General features: G+C 47.5%; 1 protein-coding gene across 2 annotated transcripts in view; it reads right to left on the bottom strand.

Annotated features, from left to right (window-relative positions):
- Positions 1-25,907, bottom strand: part of LOC126546260 (T-cell leukemia homeobox protein 3-like) — a 79,646-nt gene that overhangs the window by 31,914 nt on the left and 21,825 nt on the right. For both annotated transcript variants that reach the window (XM_050194410.3, XM_050194411.3), the window contains exon 2: positions 6,832-7,084. In XM_050194410.3, coding sequence (XP_050050367.1) covers positions 6,832-7,084 — 253 coding nt within the window. The remainder of the gene's footprint in view (positions 1-6,831; positions 7,085-25,907) is intronic.

Here is a 25,907-nt window from a genome sequence, read left to right as displayed (position 1 = left end):
GTGTTTGCAGCAGACGGTCCCGGAATGCGTGTCATCTTATTGCTGTATATACTATGAATGATAGTGACCATTCGTTTTTATACACTTTAAGTAGACATTATTTGTCTTCCTATTTACGCTTGTTCAATTGGAATCCAGAGAAGTATATTATTACTCTTATATCTGCAGACTTGAGCGATTCAACCGGCTGTGAACTCGTATGCTACGACAGTAGTTTCTGCCCCGCCAACCTATATATATATTTCAACTTGCGCAAATCTCATACAACCGCGTGCAGCATCCCCCAACTGTATGAAAGAACGATGATGATGATTGCGCGATGACGAAGTACGGATACGTCAATGGAGGCGGCACGACGACACTTCGCTGATCCGCCCCTTTCAGTCTGCGTCACTCACAAAACTTCGCAAAAAAGAAAAAGAAAGGAAGAGAAATATGTGAAGCGCGAAAGTTGCGCGATAGCACGTCCCCATTCTAACTGCAGACTGCCGCATTTGTCATAGGTTCGAGCAGATGCGGCTGTGGTGGGCAAAGATGTTTTGTCTTCGCTAAATACAAGGGTGGAGTGTGAGCCTGAGGACAAGGAGATGTTCTGAACGACGCCAGAGCGGCATGATGATGACAGCTTAAAACTCGCAATTCTTTCTACAAGGGCAGTTATTTCATGATGAGACGGAAAATCTTGTTTTCTCACCGCACCATGGGCTGCTCGCGCCTTTTCGCACCCACGCTGCAGTATTGTGACCCTGGGGATCAATGCACGTGATGATCGAAGCGAGCGAAATGTTTTCACAATTTTGCGCTTCAGGGCTCATATTCAATAAAATCTTTAAAGCTAGAGTTGTTCGTAAGAGAAAATTTCCGCCAATACGCATGCCGGACATATTATGGCGAAGGTGGTCAGCCAATGGCAGAAAGCACTTACGAACGAAAAGCTTTGTGAATTTGGCCCCAGAAGAGCTGCCGCCTGTCTTTAGCTTCTCAAATGTTATTTCACAGCAGCAACTTTGTATAAGCATGCTGAAGACTTTGCTTTCGCATTTATTTTACGTGTTTATCCAAATGAAGAACGAACAGACTACCGATTTCGTCGTCAATGCTTACTTTACTCCGATTTGGCTAGCGCTTCCGGCGCGTTGTCTACTTAATTTCTGCTTTCTGTAGAACTACAAAATCTTGCTTATGTCGAACGCATTCATTTGCTACCACAAAAAAGAAGACGCTTATCGACAAAGGAATGATCCAGTTTCCGGTAAAGCGTCTTCCCTTACCGGTAACTTTACTGTCTTTTTCATTGGCCCGTATACTCTGAAACACTCCTTACATCAACTTTACTGAAAGAACGCTTCCCGCACTGCTATACATGACGCGCTACCATGTGCTTATCGCTGGCCGCAGCGTGCTACTCAGATTGCATGGCGCAAGGCATGCAGTTTGGGCGACGTTGTTCACCTCTGCTGGACAGAAATATACGATGATTTATAAGGTTACCATTCTTCGTGTGACGAATAAACACACACAAAACAACGACAACAACAACAAAAACTTTTCTTCCATATGTGTAAAGTAATTTAACCTAAGATCTAAAAACAAATTTTCCGTTACTTTCTAGAAAATAGCGTAGTCATTATTAGCCCGTCTACTGTAGACGTTTCGGAGTGAACGACCTTCTAACCATAAGCTTTAGCGGCCATCTTGATGCTTGATAGTGCATGCATTCTTCAGAGTGGGGTAAGAGAATTAAATGGAGGTGCATATCCCATTTCCTCGAGTCGGTTTACTGTGTCTGGAACATTTGCACTCGCTGACTCATGTTCCACGGCTCTTTGCGAATGAAGCGAAACAATCTAAGCTCTTCTTCCAAGAGGACACAACAATGGCTCTTTGGCCTTGAACAAGGATAATTGTTTAAGAGTGTTTAGCGCGTGTGGGGGTTTCAAGGAACAGTAGAGACACATTCGCGAGAAGCTACGTGATTCATTAGAGGCTGTAATTCATTTCAGCCGCCCCTCTTTCTCGAGGCCTCTTCACCATACGCGAGTGCGCAACCAAACGGCGCAACTCTCGGTGCAACGCGCACGCATGCACACGAGCTCGCACGCCGGCGGCGATCCTGCGGCTGCTGCGAGCGGGCAACCTATAGCGTGCCCGCTCCGGAGTGCCTGTGGCGCAGCTCTCTCTCAACCGCCGAGACTGCGACGACGCCGGAGACGCTCATCGGCCATTTGTCATCAGGGCAAATTGCGGCAATTAGAGGCGCCCCGGACGGCGCTGCTACATTGGCCGTCGCGGCCGGCTGCCCGCCTGGTCACCGGTTCCTGGCCGCACTGCCGGCAGCGAGGCACGGCGGCCCCCTTTTTTTGGCCCATTGGAGCCGGGCCACGGATGGGGCCCCGGGCGTCTCCGAGCGCACGACAGCTCGCAATTCGGAAGCCGGGCGCTCGCGCGCGCCGATAATGGTCGTCCGGCCGACCACGTAATTCGCGGCCCTGCCGCTCCGGCCATTGGCTGAGAAGAGTACGTGTGCAAGTCGAAGGCGCTAATGCCCGGCCTTTCGAGGCTCCGCCGCGGGACAGGTCGCGCGCCGCACGGAGAGGCGCCGCCGCGGCTGTGCGCTTTGCGTATGCGTTCTTCAGGTCGCGACCGCATGAGCACCCCTTTTTCTTTTTTTTGAGAAGAACGAAGCAGGAATCGCAAATTTCGCATGTTGCTGAATTTTGGCTATCGTTGGCTGCTGGACTAGTGAAAAATTAATTTCAGCTACGCAACTGGGAGCCCGAATTCATAAAGCCGCTCCCTTGCTCAAAAACGGTTTGTGTTAGAGCACGTTCCGGCCAGTCATGACAGAGAAGACAACGAGGCGCCGCCCAGCTGTGAGTGTTTTCTGCGAACGAAAAACTTCGTCAACCCGGCCACTCATCCATTGGGGTTATGCATGACCTAAAGCTTACATGTCCAGCAAGAACCGAAGGAAAATATTGCATGCTATCTCGGGAAAAGAAGCTTTTCCACGTGAAACGGAGGGTCTGCTGTAGCGTGGAACGCCCACCGCATGCGTAGGCGAAGCATCCTGCGGGTGAGGCCTCTCAGCAGGCTGCTTGACCATCTGCATCTTCTGTGGTATATTATGTATAGTACATGCAATAATGCCCCAGGGAAACGGGAACGGGGCTCTAAAATTGTTTGCGCGATTGAAGTGGGTTCGAGGACTGCAAAATATTACCAGTACCGTAGGCAAATGAGCAGTTATCAATTGTGATCTTTCGCAGACAAGCCATTCAGATGTCCGTCGCACAAACCGTTATATTTCTCCACACGTCTGCGCCCCATGCGCGGGCTTTTTGGATCTGCATCAGACGCATACTCGAGTCAGAGGGATCGTTCGGGCTAACCGCTACAATTCGCATATAGGTTCGAGAAGCTTTAGTGACGCCTTCTGCCGAATGACGCTGGCAAAGGGCTGCGCTGCCGCGTCGCGCCTGTTTCCTCGCTTCGTAATGCGTCCCCTCCTTGCTCGGCTGATCGTCCCAGCCAGCTATAATTTTATAACCGGTGTGAGCCGTCAAGTTCGTGCCGAAATAAGCTGCCAAGAGACTTTACCTCTTCGGGTGCACTCCCCCCCCCCCCCCCTCAGGCACACACAATATATATATATATATATATATATATATATATATATATATATATATATATATATATATATATATATATATATATATATATATACACTGTGTGTGTGTGTGTGTGTGCGTGTGGCATAACTTCTCGTACATATGTAAGTAATTCGCGTTAATGATGCCTCACGTAAGAAAAGAAAAGCTTAGTTCTTTCATGGCGCCATTATGGTGCACGAGCGATACGTCACGAAGGACGCGACTCGTCCTTTCTACGTTAGTCGGTTTAGTGCATACGTATTATAAACGATGAGTACAAGTCACGGAACTGCGCGAGGGAATTTCACAAAGCGTTCCGCTCATCGCTCCTATCTTTATTCCTCCTTCTTTGTGTATATTTCTTCGCGTCTTAAAGACGTGTTAAGTAATAAGCCTGACGAACTCGTCCAACATCAAGTTTCCGTAGTGTATAGGGGAACTGTATGGTATGCACTAGAACGCAAGGTCGCGACATTCTGCCGATGCCTTTTTTGATGCCACCCATAAGCTCGCTTTTCGCGCTTCTTCAGTGGCCAGAGTGACGGTCCACCGGCGTTAACAATGCAATCCGCTGTCCGTGAACGGTAAACGATAAGAGTCGCATACAAACGAGCGGAAGGCATCGCTACATTAATACGGCCCAACTCTACGCTCTGCACAACATGATAAAGCTGTAGCATGCATACATTTGCTCCTTGATAATGAGCGAATGTCAGCGAAATTTTAAATTTTCGGCGCCCACGGTCGCTACGTTTAGCGGAATTATAGGTGAATTAGACATATTGCGTATAATTTTATGCTGCGGCTAAATCACAGCATTATTTTTTAATTCATCCGGTAAGTTCTTACTTACTTAAGGTTCTTCACTGGCGAAGGCTGCACTTTTAGCTAAACGATGCGACGCTTTCTAGCATGATTCACCCGATCATGGTTGGGCTGCTTGGTCGTAACTGTTATGTTTGTATGTAGAACCAGTTTTTGATCAATTGTGGCGTCCATTGGCCCTAAACTATTCAAATTTATTAAATTATAATTCGAAGGTATTATAAATAATATTTTAAGAGTACCGCGCTGGGTGTCGAGAGTCGGTTTAAAGGAATGAAAATGCAGCGAACTCTGTTTCAAACGTAGGAGTAAAAAAAAATGATTTTCCTTGATGGCGTTATGCGAGTGCCATTCGCTGTGCTAATAGCCTTAAACTACGTCAGCCGATAAAGAACCAAAATAACTCCTCCATAAAGGTACACCTGGTATATAGGCATTTGGTTATATCATGCCATCAGAGATATGATCATGCCACCATGCGCTGTAATTGACCACTTTCGAATTGCATAGCTGGCTCATACAAACTGCAATACCCTCACTTAGACGGACCCACCTAAGTGGTTGTGTACACTTATCCAAGTAGCGCTATATAACCTATACAGCTTTTTTTTTTCTTTTTTTTTAGTAGCCTTGTGCTTAATTGAGTAAGTTATTTTTTGTCAACAGGGAGTCAAAAGCAGGACACTGTGCTGGATTGAAAACCATTCTTTCTGTCTTGCAGATGCGTTTTCTTTACTTTATTTATTCATTTGAAGTCGTACTAGCACTGACAACTGGCGGTCACTCTCTCTGAATATCGCGCTCTCGAGTCATGCAAATCGCGTTTCAACTGTTCTCTTGCTCGAAGCCATCTTGCACATGTCTCTAAGTGACCGACTGTGCACGCCTTCTGCAGACCACCAGAAAGAGCTCGTGTACTTTGCCCATCTGTTTGTTCCCACTAATTCAGCGCTGCCACCGACTTTCTTATGGAACATTACTGACGGCGCACAAGAAGCCGACACGGTAGCCCTTCGAGAGGCACGAGAAATCAGTCGGCGCATCGCGGCAAGCGGGTATAGTTTACGGCTCTCTAATCGCTTAAGGACCTGCCGCAGCCCCAGTAATGCGGTCGTTTGTATGCTCAACGGTCCGGACAAAAGCGGCAGATAATTAAGATAAGAAGCTGTTCCCCGGCGTTGCGCGCTCTCCGGGGTCCCTGTTCTCGCTATTTTATTTCTCTCTCTCTCTCTCTTCCGAGAAAGCCGTGTCACAAAACTGGTTTTCTGGACATTGCCGCGCAAAGACACTTTCCGCGAGAGGAGCAGCGGCGGCGACAAATGAAGAAAAAGACAGAGTGGACTGAGTCAGAAGAAGGACCGCTAGCTGCGCTCGTTACTTTCGCTCTAGTATCTTCGCGATGCTCCTTTCAATACTCAATACTATTGCCGCACGGCGCTCCGTATACTTTCGTCTCATCGAGAGCGAGTCGCCGCCTGCAGGCGTGTCGCGGGCATGTAGCAGAGAAGTCAGTGGGTATGCGCGCGATGGAGGCTTTGATGACACCGGCTCCCAGGGGGCTGCCTCAACTAAAAAGTTTCAAACAGTATCCTTGCAGACGGCCGGCTGGGATCCTACCTGGCGGTTCTCTTTGAGGAACCGTGCGATTTTCGTCGGCGTCCTCCGTGCGGCCGACTGCGTCGCTCGCTATCGCCCGCAGCATCGGCTGCTTGCTCGAAGATTTGAAGCCAAAGGGAAAGTCGTCTCAGGATGGAACACTGGAAGAGTGTCTGCGCGGCCCAGATGCATGCGTAATGCCCGCTTGCCGCGGCTGTTTGAGCCTTCAGAAAGCTGAAAACGCAGTTCTCGTGTTATAGGTTGCCTGGAAGCTAAAGTGAAACAGACCATTTCTTTTTTTTCCATTCTGTCCGACTTCGGGCCACCTTGCGAAAACCAGGACAATACACATGCCGGTCTCTTCCATAGTGCCTTCAGCCTTTACAAATAAGGGAACAGAGGGGAGAACCACTCGCTTTCAACTGTCGTCATTCATTAAGGGCACCGTTTCTGTGAGGGTAAATTTTTCGTTCTATATAGTGCCTTTAGCACGAACCTTGAGGCGCTACAGTCAATTAGACGCTGAGTCTATCGATGCAGTGAGAGCAGACGCAGCGTGAGAAGGGCGGTACGTGAGAGGAGAAAATTTAAAACGAACACTAGAAGGATAAAAATAGCGCGTCAGTATTTACGACAACGACAGTCGCTTCGGGAAAAAAAAAAAAGAAGAAGAAGAAAAGATTCTCCACTTCTTGGCCCAGTATAGTCTAGAAGATACAGCGCCAGCACTGCACTGATGGTAAGAAATTGGGCTCACCTCCACTTGGTCCTTCGGTTCTGGAACCACGTTTTGACTTGGGCGTCGGTCATCTTGAGCTGTTTGGCAAGAGCTGCCCTCTCGGCGCTGGCGAGGTACTTCTGCTTGTGAAAGCGCTTCTCTAGCTCGCATATCTGCATGCGCGTGAACGATGTGCGCGGCTTTTTCCGCTTGGGTGGCGTCCGGTTCTGGTACGGATGGCCGATCCTCCGGGGCGGCACGGGGGGCATGGCGCTCGGCAGCCCGAATGGCACTGCAGTCACGAGAGGGGAAAGAAAGAAAAAAAAAATGCTCAACGGTACCATACCATGCTGCAAGAAACGCGGCGCATTAGGCGCCAAGCGCAGTTCATAACCACCCGAACATGGCGTAAACAACGTGGCAGCTTTAGGACAGATATTCCGCACATATTTATCTGCGTATATGTTTCGTTTTTCGCAGCGTTTCTCTTTACTGGTCTGAAAAATAAATAATAAAGAAATAAAAAAACAAGAAAAGGGATCCAAAAGTCACCGCAAAGGTCTTTGGCAGAGTCCGAGAAACCGCGCCCCGTTCCGGCAATCTGCGACGCCGGCGATGCAGATGCTCACTATTTACTGCCTTGCCATGCTCACACTATTTCGCCTGAAATCAGTGCACACTTACTGCAATTGTATCTCATGCTCTAAGCGTTGGGTCACGTGTTTCACAGAGTAACTGACGATCATATCGGCGTTTCACGTATTGAGAGTCGTGCTTGAACACAGTTAGATTGTGTGTTGCATCAGTATACGTTCCACAGTTTCGACGTTCTGGCATCCAGATCCAAACTACCTTCCCTGGCTTCTGGAACTACCAACAACTGAAATATCAGTAGAAGTGCTTAGTATTGAAAATGAAGCACCAGACGCGTTGCCAGCGATGCAGTTGGCTTCATATCATCTATTTGAAAGATACCAAGACTTCATTCATGTGTACATTGATGTCTCCGTTGCTACAGAAAGTACAACATCGGCATTTGACATTCCAGAGTTGCACGAAGAATATGCGTGTCGGTTGGGTCCTCTTTTGTCTTCTATGTCATCGGAGCGCGGAGCCATTTTAGTATCCAACGGCTTCACCAAACTACCCGCCGTGGTTGCTCAGTGGCTATGGTGTTAGGCTGCTGAGCACGAGGTCGCGGGATCGAATCCCGGCCACGGCGGCCGCATTTCGATGGGGGCGAAATGCGGAAACACCCGTGTACTTAGATTGAGGTGCACGTTAAAGAACCCCAGGTGGTCCAAATTCCCGGAGTCCTCCACTACGGCGTGCCTCATAATCAGGAAGTGGTTTTGGCACGTAAAACCCCATAATTTATGTTTTTTTCACCAAACTGTAAAAAAACACCGCGAAAATGGGTCGTCATCACCGATTATGTGGCGGCTCCTACGTGTATTGAATATACCATTCCGGGACAATAGACGCACGTGTATTGATGTGGGTTACAAGTCACTGCGGAATCAAAGAAAATGAAATGACGGATGCGTTGGCAAAAACGGCTCATGACAATTCGGAAAGCTGCCTTATTTCCACGTCAAAATTTCGGCGCACGGCGAATATTACGAAACATCAAGAGAGATCTGTGCGTGTCTAACTGGTTCACAGAGAGCACAAAGGAAGCAATCTTGCATGCAGTTGACCCACATGTTGAGTACCAGCTAGACCCAAGCTTTCACGACGCATCGACACCCTCTTACATCGTCTCCGCCTCGGAAATACTTACACCAAGCAGTTGCTATTTCCAATTAAGCGCGTTTCCTCTGCAATACATTCGTGCGGCCACGACGAGGAGGACGTATTCCAGCTGTTCCTCGACTGTCCCACACAATATAGACAAAGACAGCGCCTCGAACAAGAGCTGCGTTTAATTGACTCGCATCATATTTTTTCTTTTTAACTTGCCCCGGGTGTTTGGCCCAGGGCCATCAAAAGTGCATCACAAAGTGCATCACAACATTTTTTTGAAGACATTGGCATTTGTGACAATTATTGACTGTACTGCATAGTGTGTAATTGTTTCCAATTTGTGCACCTGAAACCTGTGTACCCCAGGCATCCGTAGACTTTGTTTCAACGAGAACGTTTCAAGAGATACCTTTATGCTTAGCTTGCTCCACATTCTTCTGTTTAAGCATTACCTAATGCGACAGATATATCTTGCTCTGGCCTGCTACTCTAGGAAAAGGGAGGGGCATGAAAAGGGTTGATGAATGATGATGACGATATGAGGAGGAGGTGTGTGTACTGTATAGAAGTTCACAGCGTTGTGGCATCCCGAAAGCCGTGCGTCTATCGCAGTGACTTGCCGAAAGGCTAGCACACCTGTCACTGGCACAAAAGGCGATTCGTGCACTTGTACACTACTTGAAGTGCACCGGTTTAAGAGACTGCGTATAGTGTCCCTATGCATCCTGCCACGAGCCCTCAGTGCTCACTATCTCCTTGTTTTCCTCTTTCTATTCCCTTTTCCCTTACCCCTAGTCTAGGGCAGCCAACTGGACTGGTTGACCTCCCTGCCTTTCTCTCCTCTCTCTCTCTCTCTCTCTCTCTCTCTCTTTCTATATATATATATATATATATATATATATATATATATATATATATATATATATATATATATATATATATATATATATATATATATATATATATATATATATATATATAGCGGCACTTGTATCAAGGCTGCGCTGTTTGCATTAGACCAAGGACTCAAAAGAAACCCGTCAAGAACTTATACTTGCTTTATATTTTATCTTATAATATTAATCAAGCGACAAGATGCAGCCGTCGCCAGCAAACGGCGATAACAACTCGTTTGTTTATTTTTGTCTCCCACAAAAAGAGAAAAAAAGAAGAAGAAAAGGGAACAGCCGTTAGCTACATAGCAATTGCCCGCTACGGCTATAACGTCATTGTAGACATACCGACAATAACATGCTGTCTTCCTATTCTAATAGTGATTAGAATTGATGGCAGGATAATGCGAATTCGGTTTCTTGGCTGCTAACATTGTCACTCACATGGAAGACATGGTGGTGGTAACAACTTTATTGAGATTCTGCTCAGTTATGATCTGGCAGGCCCGAGTCCTAGGATGGCCCCTCACGAGGAACGACCCTTTGGGCCCAGGCAACGAGGGCTTTTTGTAGTTTTTCATCCGGCATTCTGAGCAGCTCAAGACATGAATTCGTACTTTGTAGACCTCCTGGAACCCTTGGGTGTTCTAGTAAACCTGTTTTTCCTGTTTCATTTTGTTTTGAAATCAGTTCATTACCTTGCGCCACTTGCAACGGATGGGACGACATGAAGTTGTTCTCAAGCTGATTATTAAGATTGTATTCAAAAGGAAAAGAATATACAATAGCCTGCATAAGAATAATGGTTACATAGTCATCTTGCGCAACACAGTTAGGTTATAAGGCTTGGACAGTGCGTGCATTGTTGGTAGTGGTAACAGCACTGCGTTTCGTTTGTCCTGATTATACAATGCAAAAAATGGTCAGCTCGCGTGAAGCACCCTTTATATACTGGATTGGGCTTCAATGACTTCAGGTGACAAATTATAGTATGAGTCGCTGCCTGTTTTGTCCTTTTGCGATGTCTTAATGTATATGTCTTGTATAGAATAAATGCGCCATTTAGCTCAACACCAGGTGGGTCGCAGCAAATAGCCGCATGAATGTGGTTGCTCTGCTCAGAAGCACCTGGCTGCCCAAAGACAATGAAAACACTTGGTACCACGGGATCTTTAGGGCCGAGTTGTTGCGTGTTGGCAGGTCATTCCATGGCTGTCCTATAGCCCTCGTTACAACGGGCACGTTCAATGGCGTACTTTTATAACAAGTCTTCGGACCCTGCATTGTTGACTTAATGGAAACTTGGCTGTATACGCGAATGCTGTTTTATCGGCCATGCTCACACCCTACGTTCGCTAAGCTTCGCTCATAGTTGGTCGCCCGTATAAGGCCGTATTTCTTTATTCAGCCTAAATGTGTGTATTTAATAATTACCGCGGACTGGGAGTGGATTCCTGGTTTTCAGTAACTTTCTGTTGGTACCACTGACGATGCCTACTCACCCTCTCTCTTCGTTATTTGCAGTCGGAAAAACACACAAATTAAAGAGACGCTAAAAAGCAACACTAAATCAGTTTAAGCTGGTATATTGTCCTTTCAACACTCAATTTTTGCCAGTTGGTGAGAAATGGTGTATGATTACTAAAGAAAGTGAAGACCAATCTTTTCTTAACATCCGCGCCGAACTATGAACGCCGGTAAGTCGTTTTGACGTCACGGATTTCAGAGCATTTTCTCCTGTTTGGGCCGTTTCGCTGCGAAAAAAAGATGTTCTCCGAATTTCCAAGGCTGTGTATTTAGTGTCTTTTTGATGCAATGTAGTCCTTCTTTAGCGGTAAACAAATAACAATAAGGGCCGAGTAGACGCTGTCAGAATCCGTTGCGTCGGCGGGCTGGTGCGAGAACTTCAGGCTGGTGACGTCACTGATCTTTTCGCATCTTCTGTGACTTGCTAAGACTCCTCTCGCGGTAAGTCTGGTCGCTTTGGTATTACAGAAGCGTAGCTTACTAATACAGCTTGCCTTAATATTTCTCTTCATTATCCCTTTTACGGCGCGAAGACGCTGAGCCATTACCTGCTCTCATTCGCGATCACGGCACTAATCAACTATAAGGTTAGAGGAAATGAAATATATGAGAACACGTTATACCGCAGACCTTTTTGTAGTTCACGAGTAAACGTCCGCTACTTTAGTTGGCAGGAACGAAAATGACCACCCGTAACAGCTATATAGTTAAACAGGACGCTTCACCTGACACTGTATAGATGCCTCCGCTATGCTGAGCAGTCGTCTTCAAGACTGTCTTTGATGCGAGGTTCACGCGAAATTGCACACGGGTAAGCTTCACGCGTAAATCGTATTGTTTGCATTATAACAGGCTGGCAAGCACACGCATTTGTTATAATCAAGCAAAGTGCGCAACACGTCACTTCGCGCACAGTTGCTAGCCGAAAACTGAGACCGCGGACGCCTTCCGGCGGCGCAGTGCACATGCCAGCTATCGCGTGGATAAAAAAGCTCTCCATAGACCCTTTTTACGCTTACAAACAGGCTTCGCAGAAGACTTCCGCTTAAGCCCTCTGGAACAACACAAGTTACAATAGCCTATAGATTTACAGAACCCTCCAGCTGGCCTCAGTTTTGCTGTAAAGATGGAATGTTCGACAAGTGAATTTTATTGTTCAGTGCAACAAAAAAAGCCCGTACATGAGATCGACGCATGGCGCACTTTCATTACATCTGAAGACGTGAAGAACATGTGCCTACAGTAAGCTATGCGATGAAATACTTCCGTTTTCTTGGCTAACTGCCTCTCAGAAATGCATGACGGGAAGTTTTCTGGGGTCATAATTGTACTGCTGCCACAACGTGTACAAAAAGGGTCTATAGGGCATTTTTTCGAGACGCACACTGCACAGAATCACATGTGCGCAAATTTGACCATGCGTAGATCAGCGACGCTTGTGCGACCCTCGCCATTTCCGCGCTTTCCGCACTTGCGCGTGACTTGACATTAGCCCAATGGAATTCATCTGAGTTCACAAGTGCACGCCTTCATACCCTGGACCCTAATTTACAGCTTCGTATTCCGCCCGAGCTTCCACGACGTGACTGCACCCTTCTAGTCCATCTATGGCTTGGAGTGGCATTTTCACATGCGTACTCCTTTGTTATCGGAATGGCCAACAGCCCACTTTGTGACTTCTGCGGGTGCAATGAAACAATCACGCACCTTCTTTGTCAGTGCTCTCGTTTCAACCGGCAAAGAGCAGTCCTCTAAGCCACCCTAGACAAACTGGACAAGCGCCCAATGGCAGAAGACAAGATCCTTGGAAACTGCAGCCCACGCGAACATCAGCGCGATCCGCTATGAAGGCGCTGCTGCGGTACCTAAAAGACACGCGACTGTCTGACAAATTGTGACTGTGCACTGTGTGACGTAGGATTGTACGGTTACAGTGCGTAACACTAGGAACGCCTTTGCGGGCTGCGTGACAGTGCCCACACAAACAGTTCGTGTGTACGTGCGTGTGTGTGCAGGTTTTTTTTAACTTTATTTTTATCCTTCTCTCTCTCACATATCGCATCCCCTTGCCCCTCCCCCAGTACAGGGTAGCGAACCAGAGTTAATCTCTTGTTAACCTCCCTGTATTTCCTTTGCCTTCTCTCTCTCTCGCTCTCTCTCGCCATTGAAGGCAGCTCTAACCTTCCTGCGAAACGCTGCTCTCAACCGATGCTCTTATAGTTTTCGATGTAACTGACAGTGTGTGGGTAGGATGTGAGAATTTCGTGCATTTGGTACGTGTCATTTCACACGCCATCGCTTTAGTCTGCTTTCATGCTAGGCGAGTCACCAGGCAAATCCCTCCGAAACAAACCTCTCCAAGGTAACTTGTCTCTCTGCCCCGCTAATAGGCTTGTAAGGACCGCGGAAAATCTACTTAATACTTATACGCAATTTATATGTCTCCTGGCAAGACTTTCCAGGGGCTGACGACACACCTCTGCAGTTACATTGTAGATTTGCAGGGCAAATTGTGCGTGTGAGCCAGTTCGAAACTTGAAAACGTGCTGGCGGTTATGCACAGGGATCACGCAAGTTCGAAGTATCGTGTCACATAGCCCGCATTAAAGGGACACTAAAGGTTACTATTAAGTCAACGTGGACTGTTCAAATACCATCCCAGAAACCTCGAAACGCTTGTTTCGTGCCAAGGAGAGACTTACTTTAAGAGAAAATGCGTTCTGAAGCGTCCGCGTACCTCTAGCGCAGTTCAAATCGCCCGCCCTCCGATCGAGGAGTACTGACATCATGGTCTCATAGTGACGTTGCGCCATCGGTGAGTGGAACGGCGTCCGCAGACGGCGCTACGTCTTTTCTGCGCAAAACGCAAACGCGCGGCCAGAAAAAGAGCCAAGACGGAGCCGACAGCAGAGCGAAAGCGGGAGTGAGGTGGCTAGCGGAAGGAGAAACGCGCGACCATAAGCTGGTACTTCATTCTATGACGTTCGTTGCAATGGACCCTGACAACGACAGATTGGCTCGCGATGCTGGGCTCAACTTCAGCGATTTGAGCACTGACGAGCGCGACCTGCTGCTGAGGGCTCGACGGCGGCCACGACGGCGGCCTCGACACCGGCTCTCCGGAGCGGGAAAGCAACGAGGGCTTCCCACGATATCACATGGACGTGGCATTCTCGCTGCTTGTTCCAAATGAAAGTTTTGCGAGCCAGCAGAACCCGCACAGCACGACGCGATAACGAAGCTACTGAAACTACAAAGCGTGCGCGGCGCAGAGTCGAGCGAAAACGAAACCTTTCGACCACCCATACTACTGAAGGGTAACGTCAAAATGTTATTTTTTCTTAGAATCCAATAGACGTAGACAAGTAGCATTTTCTTCCGTCTTATAATCGAATGAAATAATATTTTTAATACGGGTAGTTGAGTATTAGTAACACAAATTATGAGGAGTGCTTTCGTCATCGGGCTAGTACCGGAATGTCGCTGGGGGGTCTCAAATCGTGTCATGCATTTACCTCAATTTCTCGGTTACTAAAGCTCTGTTGGCGATTATATTGACGCCTTAGACGTTCTAGAACGTTGCTCTACCACTTTAACTTGACTTTCTGGTAACCTTTAGTGTCCCTTTAAGCTTCAGCACTTATTTAGTATGCAGTATTAAGTAAAACATCTAACGGATATACTTGCGTTTCTTCCAGTCATAAACTGTTTATAATTCAGAATAAAAAGAAAAGTAAAACAGTGAAATTAAGATTTATTGCGACACAAGTTAAGTAAAGGCGCGTTAAATATTGTGAATATATGCGTAAATTGACATTGATTGCTTTTTCTAGGCCTCTAATACTCGCCCAATAAGAATACACTGTACTTCACACCACGTTTGGACTTCATGGACTTTGTGTCATGGCAGCTTCGACACTGACGTAAACCTAATCACCGCATCGCCTCAACTACATACATTGTTTACATTTGCAACGAATGCCCCTGAGACAGAACACGAAAGATTTTTAAAAAAAAGGAGAGAAACCCTCCTCCTCAGCGACCAGGTTCATAACAACTGCTCAGTGGATATGTCGTAGGAGTTGCTGGTAAATCCTTGACCTTTGGCGCAAATAATCACCGAAAAATATAACTAAATACTTGTCTCAATGAACCACACAAGAACTGACATGTGTTCCGACAAAAGCGGAGGAAAACCAAACGCATGCCAGTGGAATATTATAATGCGAATCCGCCGAACTCTATTAGTAGCCAACGCCTGGTGAATGTAGTTCAATTCCAGTGTCATCTGTAAACGCCCAAGGAGTGCGAACCAGCCTGCGCCGTATGACTCGGTCAACTAAACCAATTGCAACAGCTGCCGTTTCTGACTTCATAAATAGCAAGCGAAGCATATTTATTGATATTATATTTTTACTAGTAGGTGTGGCAACACGCAGTAGTAGCAGTAGGATGAAGATTTCCGTAATATTTTCACAGTGCCTTACATTAGTTCACGTTTTGTTTATTTATTTATTTATTTATTTACTCACTTATTTTGGCTGAAAAGAAGATTCCCCACACCTAAAGTAACGGGAGCGAATACTAGAAGATGCAGCTCAAGCTTCGCATCTTGAGGGTCATAAATGAGAAACATGATGGGACTTGAAATTAACGCGGCCCTTTCATATTTTAGGGAGAGAGGGAGGGAGGGAGTCTCCTCGCGTGGCACGTGCGCAGCAACGGAATCGGCGTACGCATCGTCCGGCCCGACGAGAGCGCGAGCTCAAGGTGCACATGCGAGGGAGCGCGAATTGACCACGGATAGCCGCGCCCAGCCGGGCTTCATCGTTTAGCATGCACGGCTCACCGATTCGAGCCGCGCAAGGGAGAGAGAGGGGGGGGGGGGCGTCACACTGAGCGCGGCACTCAGTGCGCGCAGTTTCGACGTGCGTTCGCCGCCACTTGCCGCGGCGCGCCGGGCCCGAGTGCTCGGCCGAGTAAAAACTCTGATTACTTGGAGTGCTTACCGCTCTTTCGGGCCCAAAAGAACAGCTTCGCGAAGTGGGCATCCACATTCAGACACTAGGGGGCGAGAGAGGGCGCGGTACGCAAAGGTAAGGGAACAAACGACGGGACACGCGGGGAAAGCAAGAAAAAGGGGACGATGAACAAAAGCGTGCTCGGCGTGGAACCGGGGAAGGAAGGGGTGGGGGTAGCGCCTGCGCTTGCGTCTGTTTTTCGCCATCCCCTCTTCGTCCCTTCGCTCTGATCTCTCCCCCTTCCCTACGTTCGCATGGCGTGGCTGCATTTACAAGGCGGCCCCAGGCTGCATACAAACTACGCCGGGCCATGCAAATAGGGAAGCCTTGCTCCCTGCGTGGCGCGATTTCGCAACCCTCGGCGCGCACGCCTCCTCTCTTACGTTTTTTTTTCCCCGTTGCTTTGCGGGACTCGGCTCACTTGCCGGGCCGCCGAATTCCCCACCCGCGTGCACGCCTGCGCACACAGGCGCCCTGCGCAAAACAGGCGCCCCCTCTAAATGGATCCACAATGGTAATGGATACGGACAGCTCTTGAAATTAAATAGCGCTGCTCTCGATATTTTTCTCGACCTGGCTCGTGCACGATTTCGGAAAGCGGTAGTAAATCGGTGAAGCGAGGGGCGAAAAGGACCAGCGGCTGTGCGCAGGCTACAAGTGCGGCCCATGCTAAGTGTGCCGGGAAATAGAGGGCAAGAGAAGAAATAGAAACTCAAAGAGAGTAGGAAAGAGAGAGCGAACGAATGTTACGCAGCCGGCGCAATTTGCATATCGCAGGGGTTGTGTTTTTCCGGCGACGGTATGGGGAAGAACCGCCTGCTTTCTTCGGTGGACTGCGCGGTCGTCCGCTTTGACCAATAAAAGAGCGTTATACATTCTACATTCACTTACTTGCGTCTCTGTTCTCCCGAGATAGACGAAAAGGGAGAGAAAAGCACTTAGGCAGTCAACCGGCAATGCTAGGTGGGAAGACTGCTTCCCGCGGCAGGACTATAGTGTATAACGGCGCATGCCTCTGGCCCACGCCTCACTGTGGCTGATTGCGCAAAAGTAAAGAGGCCCCTTTTTCGCCAAGAGCGATGCCTCATTTTTTGTGGCCCTTAGCGGAGTGATCATCCGAAGGAGTTTAGCTTTCTCTGCGTTCTTGGCGGTTTCTTTCAGACTGAGAGGAGCGACAAGAGCTGAGCTGCCGCGCCTGATATGGGAATGAACATTCTTTGGTGCGTAACCACCAACTTCTACCGTCCTATGCCACTAGCTTGGCCTTTTGCAGCCGGAGTCTGCAGGGCGTGCGCTGCTGATCGTTCACAATTCTTTAGGTACAATATAAAATGTTAATAGAAATATACGCCATAAAATTCATCATTCACCGAGTTTTTCCATACACGGAATTGAGAAGGAAAGGTTCTTATAGGTTTTTCTTTCGTTTCCAGTCCATTCTCGAGATGAATGACTTCGGAAACCTAATGACTATAAGTCGCTATATAACAGATGATCACTTTTTTTTTTCCTCTGTTCTTCGTGGTATAACATACAAGCCGGTCGACCTAGTATGAAGAGCGTTAAGTGTGCTAGACGTGCAAAATCTTCGAGCAGCTTTCACTAAAGATTCGACTTGGCCGTAGCTGCTTGTCTCTGTATACACTTCTTTCTTTTCTTTTATTTTTTTTTTGTCTCCACTATGTATACGCTCTATGCAGTCGTCCTATAAGCTACCGCTGTACTCGTGAACATATTCTATATGCACTCGTACGCTCGAGAAAAGGACAGAAAAAAAAAGAAAGGTTAAACTCAAACTCCGATAGACTTTGTTTATTGCGCTCAAATCCACACAATGACGGGATTTATTGAGTAATGACTTACGAATTTGAAATTTCAATGTCGCACAAGACAAGCAGAGTAATCACTTCGCCCATGCAAAGACTAAAATCAACCAATGCGGATCCCCATGACGCCTACAAAAAGTAACGCGACACGGGCTCGCATGCCTTTTGTATACACGCTGGACAGATGTGGAGGCAGTCGGTGCGACCTTTGTGGTTAACAGCGCTTGTATAGTCTTTGGGGCGCGCCATGTGTATACCTATAGCTACCTCTACGACGATCGCTGCTGTTTCCATGTCGTACATATTCAAAGCCAAAGATGGGGGCGGGGTGTTTGTTAACAGCATAATCTTTTCAATTTGTCGCATGAATAACTGCTGTTCGCGCCTAAACGGAACGCAAGACTGATGCAATGTTTTCGTTGTTTGCAGCACTTGCCGTGCCTGCGGCGACAAACAAATGAAATATGAACGGAGTGAACGAAGCAGCGAACAAGAAAACAAGAAGCTCGTGCCGGAGTGCCATTTGATTTTCATTCTTACATTTTGCGATTTCTTACACGAGCGATTTACTCACGAAACGATGCACCAAGAAAACGCAGGTCCTTCAGATTGGACATGTGCTCTCATCTCGAGGCCAGCGACATGCAGCCTGCATACAGCAGCACATCTTCACCGCACATGACACAACCGTTGTGAAGAAGGAAGGCCAACTTGCTTGGAATAAAACAGTTGCGTTGCGCTAAACTTGAGTTGATGCGAGTGAAAACTTCTATTACTTGCAACATGGCCTCCGAGATCAGGCGGGGCTCGTCGAGGACAGCGCGCTGCCCGATCTCGGAGGTTATTTCTGTGGTACCCGAAACGTGCGCAATCGCGCTGGAATTTAAGATGTTTCCTTCCTTTACCGCAAATAATGTGGATTGTCTTCATTTCAGGTGTGTGTGGGAAGTGCCCGTGACCTTGGTACTAGTTTTTCTTCCTAGATTTCTCTTTTTAACATAATGCACGTAAAGGCGTGCAAATTATAAGTGTCGTGCTGTTGCAACACCACCTAGGCTGTTGGCTGCGCTCGCTTGAGCCTTCTGCGAGTTTATATGCGTAAACGTGTTCCTACTGTTATTTTTACTCTATATTTTTGTTCTTTTATGCCTTTAAAGCTCAGCTGTATTATTGCTTCTTGTTTGTTTATGTCAATGATTCATACACACGCATATATAATAATAATAATAATAATAATAATAATAATAATAATAATAATAATAATAATAATAATATTTAGAAAGCGTCAATGAATTGCTGCGGCATTTCAAGACAGCAGAATTTAAAACAATTCCCAACATCTGTTCGCGTTCGAACTATAATACCATTCATGTTTCATCTATCTGTGACAGTACATGCACGCCTTAAGAGAGAACCACAAGGGTGTGTAATCAATATTTGAATAGCCGATACAAGATATTTGGAGGTTCTGAGCTTTTTATTCATAACCTCCGTGCTGACGCTTTTCGCCGAAGACAGGTTTTGCGTGCCTATTAAGCTAATTTAATTAAATGTTAATTAAATTAAATTAATTAACTTAAATTAAATTACATTTTGCGCGCCTATTAGATTCACACGTTCCATTCGGACAGAATCTGTAAATGGTACGCGAGAGAGAACGAAATCCTTATCTTTATAATAACTTTTTTCTTTTTTATATAAAAGAACTTTTTTTTTCAAATTTCTTTTTCATGAGCATCTATCAAATGTTGCCTATACCGTATACTCGTATAACTTCATATGCATTTTCCAGCTGCGGGTGCTAGGGCTGATCATTAAGGAACTGGTGTTGCATAATTAGTTAGCCCTTATGGCACGGTTTTCTCATTTAGCTCAATCATGGTCTCCGGCCGAGACGAAGCTATATAGGCTAGATATCTTAAGTCATGTTTCAAGAGACGCTATAACCACGGAAAAAACGCAAGAACGTAAGACGGGTGGCGACATCGTCATGTTCCTGCACCAGCTAGCTGGGAAGTCATGAATTTCGAAAGCACCTGACATATAAGGTCAAGTTGTACGTTTATTGGCAAAGAAGGTGTGGATTGCATTTTAACTGAAACAAATATTCAATTTAGCAAGTTTCGAAAACTCGCCGAACGCATACGACCCGAATACGTGAAAATGCATTGCAATCTGTGACGTCACACTGTCGCACCGATAATACTGTTGCGGCTTGAAATTCAACAAATGAAAACGAAAGTTTAGTCTTCATATCCTCCCGTAGTAACCGGAATTTTACCTCGGAACGCATTAAAATAAAATTTTGAAAGGGTACTTTACAAGTATAACCTTTTTATTAACTTCGCTTTAGTATACGATTCAAGTTAAGCAAGTTTGCCTTAGGGATCTTGTAATGTCAAGCCCTCCAGTAACTGTGCCGTAAAATGAAACTGGAACTTCGCACCACAACATAAGAAGTGAGTTGGACTGGACGCGGTTGCGAGCTGTTAACTATTTCTTTCAAACGTCACAACTATTCACTCATACACCCAAACACCCTCACGCGCAGCAATTGTGACAAACTCCCGAGTTTCAAGCGAATTTCTTTCGTCTTTGACCGTTTTAATCATTGCCTTTTTCGACGCTTAGTTCGCTTCGCATGGCAGAGCGCAAAAAAAAAAAAAAAAAAAAAAGAAGAAAAGAAAAGCGGTGTGGTGAAGTTGGCTTTCAGAGATAAAAAAATAACGAAAAATAAAGGAAAGGGAAGCAGGGGGCACGACAGTTTAGGCAAAATCAGAGCAAGAGGTTTAGCCGAAACATGCGGAAGACCGAGCAAAAAAGAAAGCGACTACGTGGATGAAGAGGGGTGGGAGGTGGGTGGCTGAACGCGGGACGGGCACCGCTCAAGATTAGAGCGCTTCTTCGCTGGCCATCAACTTTTCGTGTTCTAATGTCCGCGCTGAGGCGACCTGCGCCGAGTAACGCAACAGAAAGGCGCTCGTTCGCTTCGAGCCGAAATTCGCAGGCGCCCCAGCGGCGCGCTCTTCAGCGTCGCCGAGTCATTGTTTTTATGCGAGGCGGTCGCGGCGCGCACGCACAGCGAAGGAGAAGGAGCGGCCGCATGAGAGCCCAACAGCGCGTGGGACGGCAAGCGTGCGTGAGCCCGCCTTGTTAGAAAGTTTGCCCCGCAAACGTTTGCCTTGCCCGCGCCTCAATGGCTGGTTTCGGCGCGGAAATGAGACGGTTGCTGAACGGATGTGGCCGATTCTTTGTCGAAGGTTGCTTAAGTCGTTTTGAATTGGCGTCCGTGCTCCTCAGCTGCTGCGCGCGCCGCCGCGCTTCGAGAAAAGTATCTTTCTAGTTATTCTTCTCCTGCTTTTTTTTTTCTTTTTCGTGTGCGCACACACGCACACGGCGGAGCAAACTTCGGGCACTGCATGTGATCATTAGCTTGGACTGGCTCGGACGCGCGGTGTACATGTGTCGTGCACCCGGAGGCGTATATCTGCATGCCGCCGCGTTTGCCCGGCGAGCACTTGATGTTCTTCTTGCGGCCGCAGCTGTAGCACAATGGGCTCTATTATTAAAGCGCCGGGAGGCTCTGCTAAGAGGTTATTCGCATGATATGCACTTGTTACCTGGAAGCGGGGCACAAACGACGTTTTTGTAAACCACGGGCCACGGCGCCTCTCTGCCTCTGCATTTCACTTTGCATTTGTTGTTGTTGTTGTTGTTGTTGTAAATTCTTTCAAATGTTAGGAAAGCACTGGCGAGTGAATTGTTGTTCTGCCAGCATGGAAAGTTCGTAAAATGTATTGGTTATTCTACAGTCATGCGGAGAGGGAAAGACAGATAGAAACATTGACGGGAAGACACGGAGGTCAACCAGGCACCCGTCCAATTTTCCGACAGGCACACGTGAAAACAGCGAAAATAGAGGCAAAGAGATAAATGAGAAAACAAACACTTTTGCGGTTCTCAAAACCGGTTTTCCGACGCTTTATAAAGCCACCCGTCTAAGTTATTTTGTAGTCAAGTTTCTTGTGTGTAGACGTAGCAATTAACGCAGGCGTAGGTTTTTAACATGATCATTGGATTTCTTTAAATAAATGCCTTTCATAAAAGTGTGAAGCTAACTCAAAAGTTATCCCGTAAGATGGCGCGTTTATCTGAACAACCCTTCGCAAAATTTTTCTACGCTTGCTCACTGACTTCGATCAAATGCACGGGGACAACTTGTTTATTGTCTTCAGCCTCATATTTAGTGCATCTCGCAGTGTCTTCCGCGGCATGCAAGTGAGCTGTTAGCTCCAGCGTGAATATATTGTTGTTATTTTCTCAGTCGATGGCCAGGAGGTGATTACACAACAAGTAGATCTCAGAATTCAGGCACTAATTCTGCGCATTAAGGCTTTAATAAACGGCCAGGCAACTGTGCCACGCTGAGGGCGAAGCTATACAGACACAGCCAACAGATACTGGAGCCGAAGAAGCCAAAGTGGTATTAACTCCTCGCAACAAGTCATTGGACAAACTTTGCTGATAGCAATATTTGCGCTGAATGCGTCAGAGAAAAAGAAAACACCTTGTAGAAATGCAATACTTTTCTACGGTGATAGTAGGTTCTCTGTAGTATCAGCCCGCGAATAAACACAAAATTGCCGCGTGACTGGCCGCTCGAGGCACTTTGTGTGCATTCGCCGGCTTCTTTCACGTTCGAAAAAAACACTTTTATGCAGCCCGTATTGAGCAACAGAAAGCTGTATCGGGAGAGTTTCATGTTGCTCTACAATTTTCTCCTTGACACTCTTCATCTAATTATAATATTTGAGAAGTTGATCAATTAATTGAGACTAATTATCAAATTAGGTGGAATATAAAATGTATTCTGAGTATTTCCAAGTGACGGCAAACAACATTACCTTGGTTTGGTCCAGCTGTATGCGTGGCATCTGGCATATTTGTAAAGTTTGGCTCAAGTTGCGTAAAACACCCTGTATATATCCGCCACATTTCTCTCTCTCGAGGTACCATAGCGTCTATCAAATTAGAAAGATTATGTCTTCAAACCCACATACTTTTTTTATTTTTAGCGTCGAGGGTGATCTCGACGTACACTTCGAACATTGGTAGCGTTCATTGCCGCAGCTGTGTTCTGTCATTGCGCCGTATACAGTCTGTTTATATCGGCGATATGTTATTTTGTGCTCGATCGACAGCACCTTCGAGCGCAAAATGAGTGACGCCCGCCACGCCCTGTTACTCAGGTCCGGTGCGCGCACACTGGCGCCCATGTCGCCGCCGCATCTGCGGCTGCGTGCACCCATGCCAGGCATCTCCGCGCGGTGGTGCGCATCATTGCGCATTTATGAGGGTCGCACTTGAGAGCCCGCTCTGAGCTGGCGACGTTCGCGGCTTCTCCCCCGCCTGGAAGTGGAGGAAAAGCAGGGGCGACGCGGTATATACATAAAAAAAGAAATATATATATATATAAAGAGAGAGAGAGAAGTGAGAAGATGCGCTCACTAAAGGCGCATCTCTCTACCGAGAAGGCGCAATATGCCGAGGAGCGCAGGCGTATATCTATGCAAATGGGCATTCGGGGCTCATTAGTATACGCGTGAGGAATCAATCGGCGAGATGTAATATCCGCCCCAAACGGCACGACACACGTGCGGCGGGTCGGCGCCGCCGACGACGACGCTGGCACGCCGGTGCCGCCGCCGCCGTGGTGGCATCTCCTCCCGGCGTGGCGGCGGCGCAGCGGGCTCCCGCAGCCAGCGAGCAGAGATGGATTCCGACGTCCGGGGCGGCGCTTCCCCGAACGGGCAAACGGCGCCGCGCTCTGAGCGTGCGTATTACGTGTGTAGACGAAAGGCGCGCGCCTGTTTACTTGGACAGAAGGAAACGCCGGGGCAAGAAGGCAAGAAACGAACGCGAAAAGAGAAGGAAAAAGGCACAAGAAGAAAAGAAGGGCGTTCTCTTTCTCGAGGGGCGAGATCGGAAACTGAGGACTTCTTCGTTGCTTATTCATGCCACGCAGTGACGATTTATCTGCGAGACCCCGGCGGGCCGAGAGCTCGCGCGCGCGCGCGCACTCTTGTCGCCTCCGAGCTGCTCAAGTGACAGCCGCGTTTACTCCGCCTCGGCGAGCACGAATGGGCCAATTTGTGCGCGGCCTATCTCATGCCGCCGCCGACGCCTAGAGAGCGCTCCTGCGGGCCGCGCTGAGCTCGGGGACGCCGCGGGTCTGACCCCCGCCCCTCGCGGCGGCGGCACAGCGGCCACAGTGCCGGCGGTCATGCTCGGCTGCGCCCCCGCGCAAGGTGCGCGCATGCCCCGCTCTTCCTCCTCGCCCACTGCCGCGCGAGCTTCACAAAATACCGCCGGACACCTCACGCGGCTTCTGTTGGTATGCCTGACCCCGCGGAGACAAATATGCATTGCGTCACTTTCGCACGGCTATCCGATAGCATTATACAATTATTCGTCGCGGCAGCAGCAGAAGAAAGAAGGACGAGAAAAGGAGCCACGAATGTCTGTGAACGCGGTACAACTTCGGTGTTTCACTCGCACATCCTGACAAAGGGAGGAGAATGTGGTTCTTTCGTTCCTCTCTTTTTAGGACAAGTTGCCGAGGGACGCCATGGCGACAATTTTTTTCATTCTTTCTTCTTCAAATAAAAATTCGAAGGAAATCAGGGCACCCTTGCCACCCGTATGCTAGCAACGACTACTCTCTTTCCAGTTCGTTAATAAGAAAAAAAGGATAAAAACTGATACTAAACAAAATATAATAGAAATCGTTGCATTGTAGCAAATAATGTGAAAAGAGAAAGGTAAAGAATATGTGCCGACTCATGGGCGAAAGCCCTTTGCGAAAAGCTGCAGATGAAATAGCCTGGAGATGTAGGTGCGCCAGTATATTTCACCCATGACGCACCAATAAGATACACAGGTGGTGCTGTGCAGTCAGTATTTATCAAGTATATGACTCTTTTTAAAGAAGCCTTGAGGGGGCGGTTATCGATTTGCGACGCTCTGTATTTTGTGGCCATGGACCCAACACTTTGGCAAGCGAAAAAAGGGCGATATGGGTCAAGTAAAACGGAGTTCTTGTTCGAGCTGCTTGTCTACGTAATGTGCTTAGGACAGTCGAATCGAAAAGTAGGGCGTGTACGTCCTCGTCGTCGAGGCCTCACGAACATACTGGAGAAACGCACGCTTAGGTCGAAGTAGGAAGTGCTTGTTGAGAAAGAGATTAACCGGATCTAAGTTTCCCGCCTCTTACCCTGCAATTGGGTAAAGAAAATGGAACTGAGCTGAGGCACAGACGACGCAAGAGGACGTCAGGGGATCACAGAAGCTGATGACTGAGTTGGTACTTAATACGGGGGTACACTGTACGTAAAATTGAATTTTGCACGTTCTCTGTGAATCGGCAAGTCACGCTAGAGAGTAACTACAGGTGCCTTTCTTTATTTCAACCGTGGCGACAAAGTCAATTCGAATAATTAAATATTTCGAATTAGCAGAAGCGTTCGAAAGTCGCGCCGGATCAAGCATTTCTTCGCTGTAAATGTACCATTATGGTGGTTGTGCTCGCGATCGGGCTCTGTGTACTTGCAAGTCCGGTGTCCACTGCTAAACCTATAGCTGGCATTACAACTGTGGTCACGAACAATTATTGTCCGACACGTATTCAGTGCAGCCAGGATAACGTGTGACACCTATAAACATCTTTGTTGCCACCACTGCAGCCGTCCAAAATACCTGTGCTGCAGCCTACGTGGTATGAATTCTGGTTGCGTTCGTCTGGTCAAACGCTCACGCACCTCTCTGTCAGCGTTGCCTAGGCAACGCTGACATGGAAGAACGTGCGTGAAAAACGCCTTTCTTTCGCGGGAAGAAAACTAGCTGTTGTGCCTAAAGTGGTAGGAAACGGCAGTTCGCGTGAGAGTTTGCAAGTGTTGACGGTTAGCAAGATCGTCATTTAGTGCAACCGGTATTGTTAGTAGTCTATAGCTGTTTGCGTGCCGTTGTATAGCTTCCATTAGCCGATGTCGAGTTTACGGAAGGCGACTATGGCGAGTCAAATCGGGCACATTCGCGTCGGAAGA

The sequence above is a fragment of the Dermacentor andersoni genome, chromosome 1 (genome assembly GCF_023375885.2).
Source record: "Dermacentor andersoni chromosome 1, qqDerAnde1_hic_scaffold, whole genome shotgun sequence".
NCBI lineage: Eukaryota > Metazoa > Arthropoda > Arachnida > Ixodida > Ixodidae > Dermacentor > Dermacentor andersoni.
This window is presented reverse-complemented; position numbering and strand designations above follow the sequence as displayed.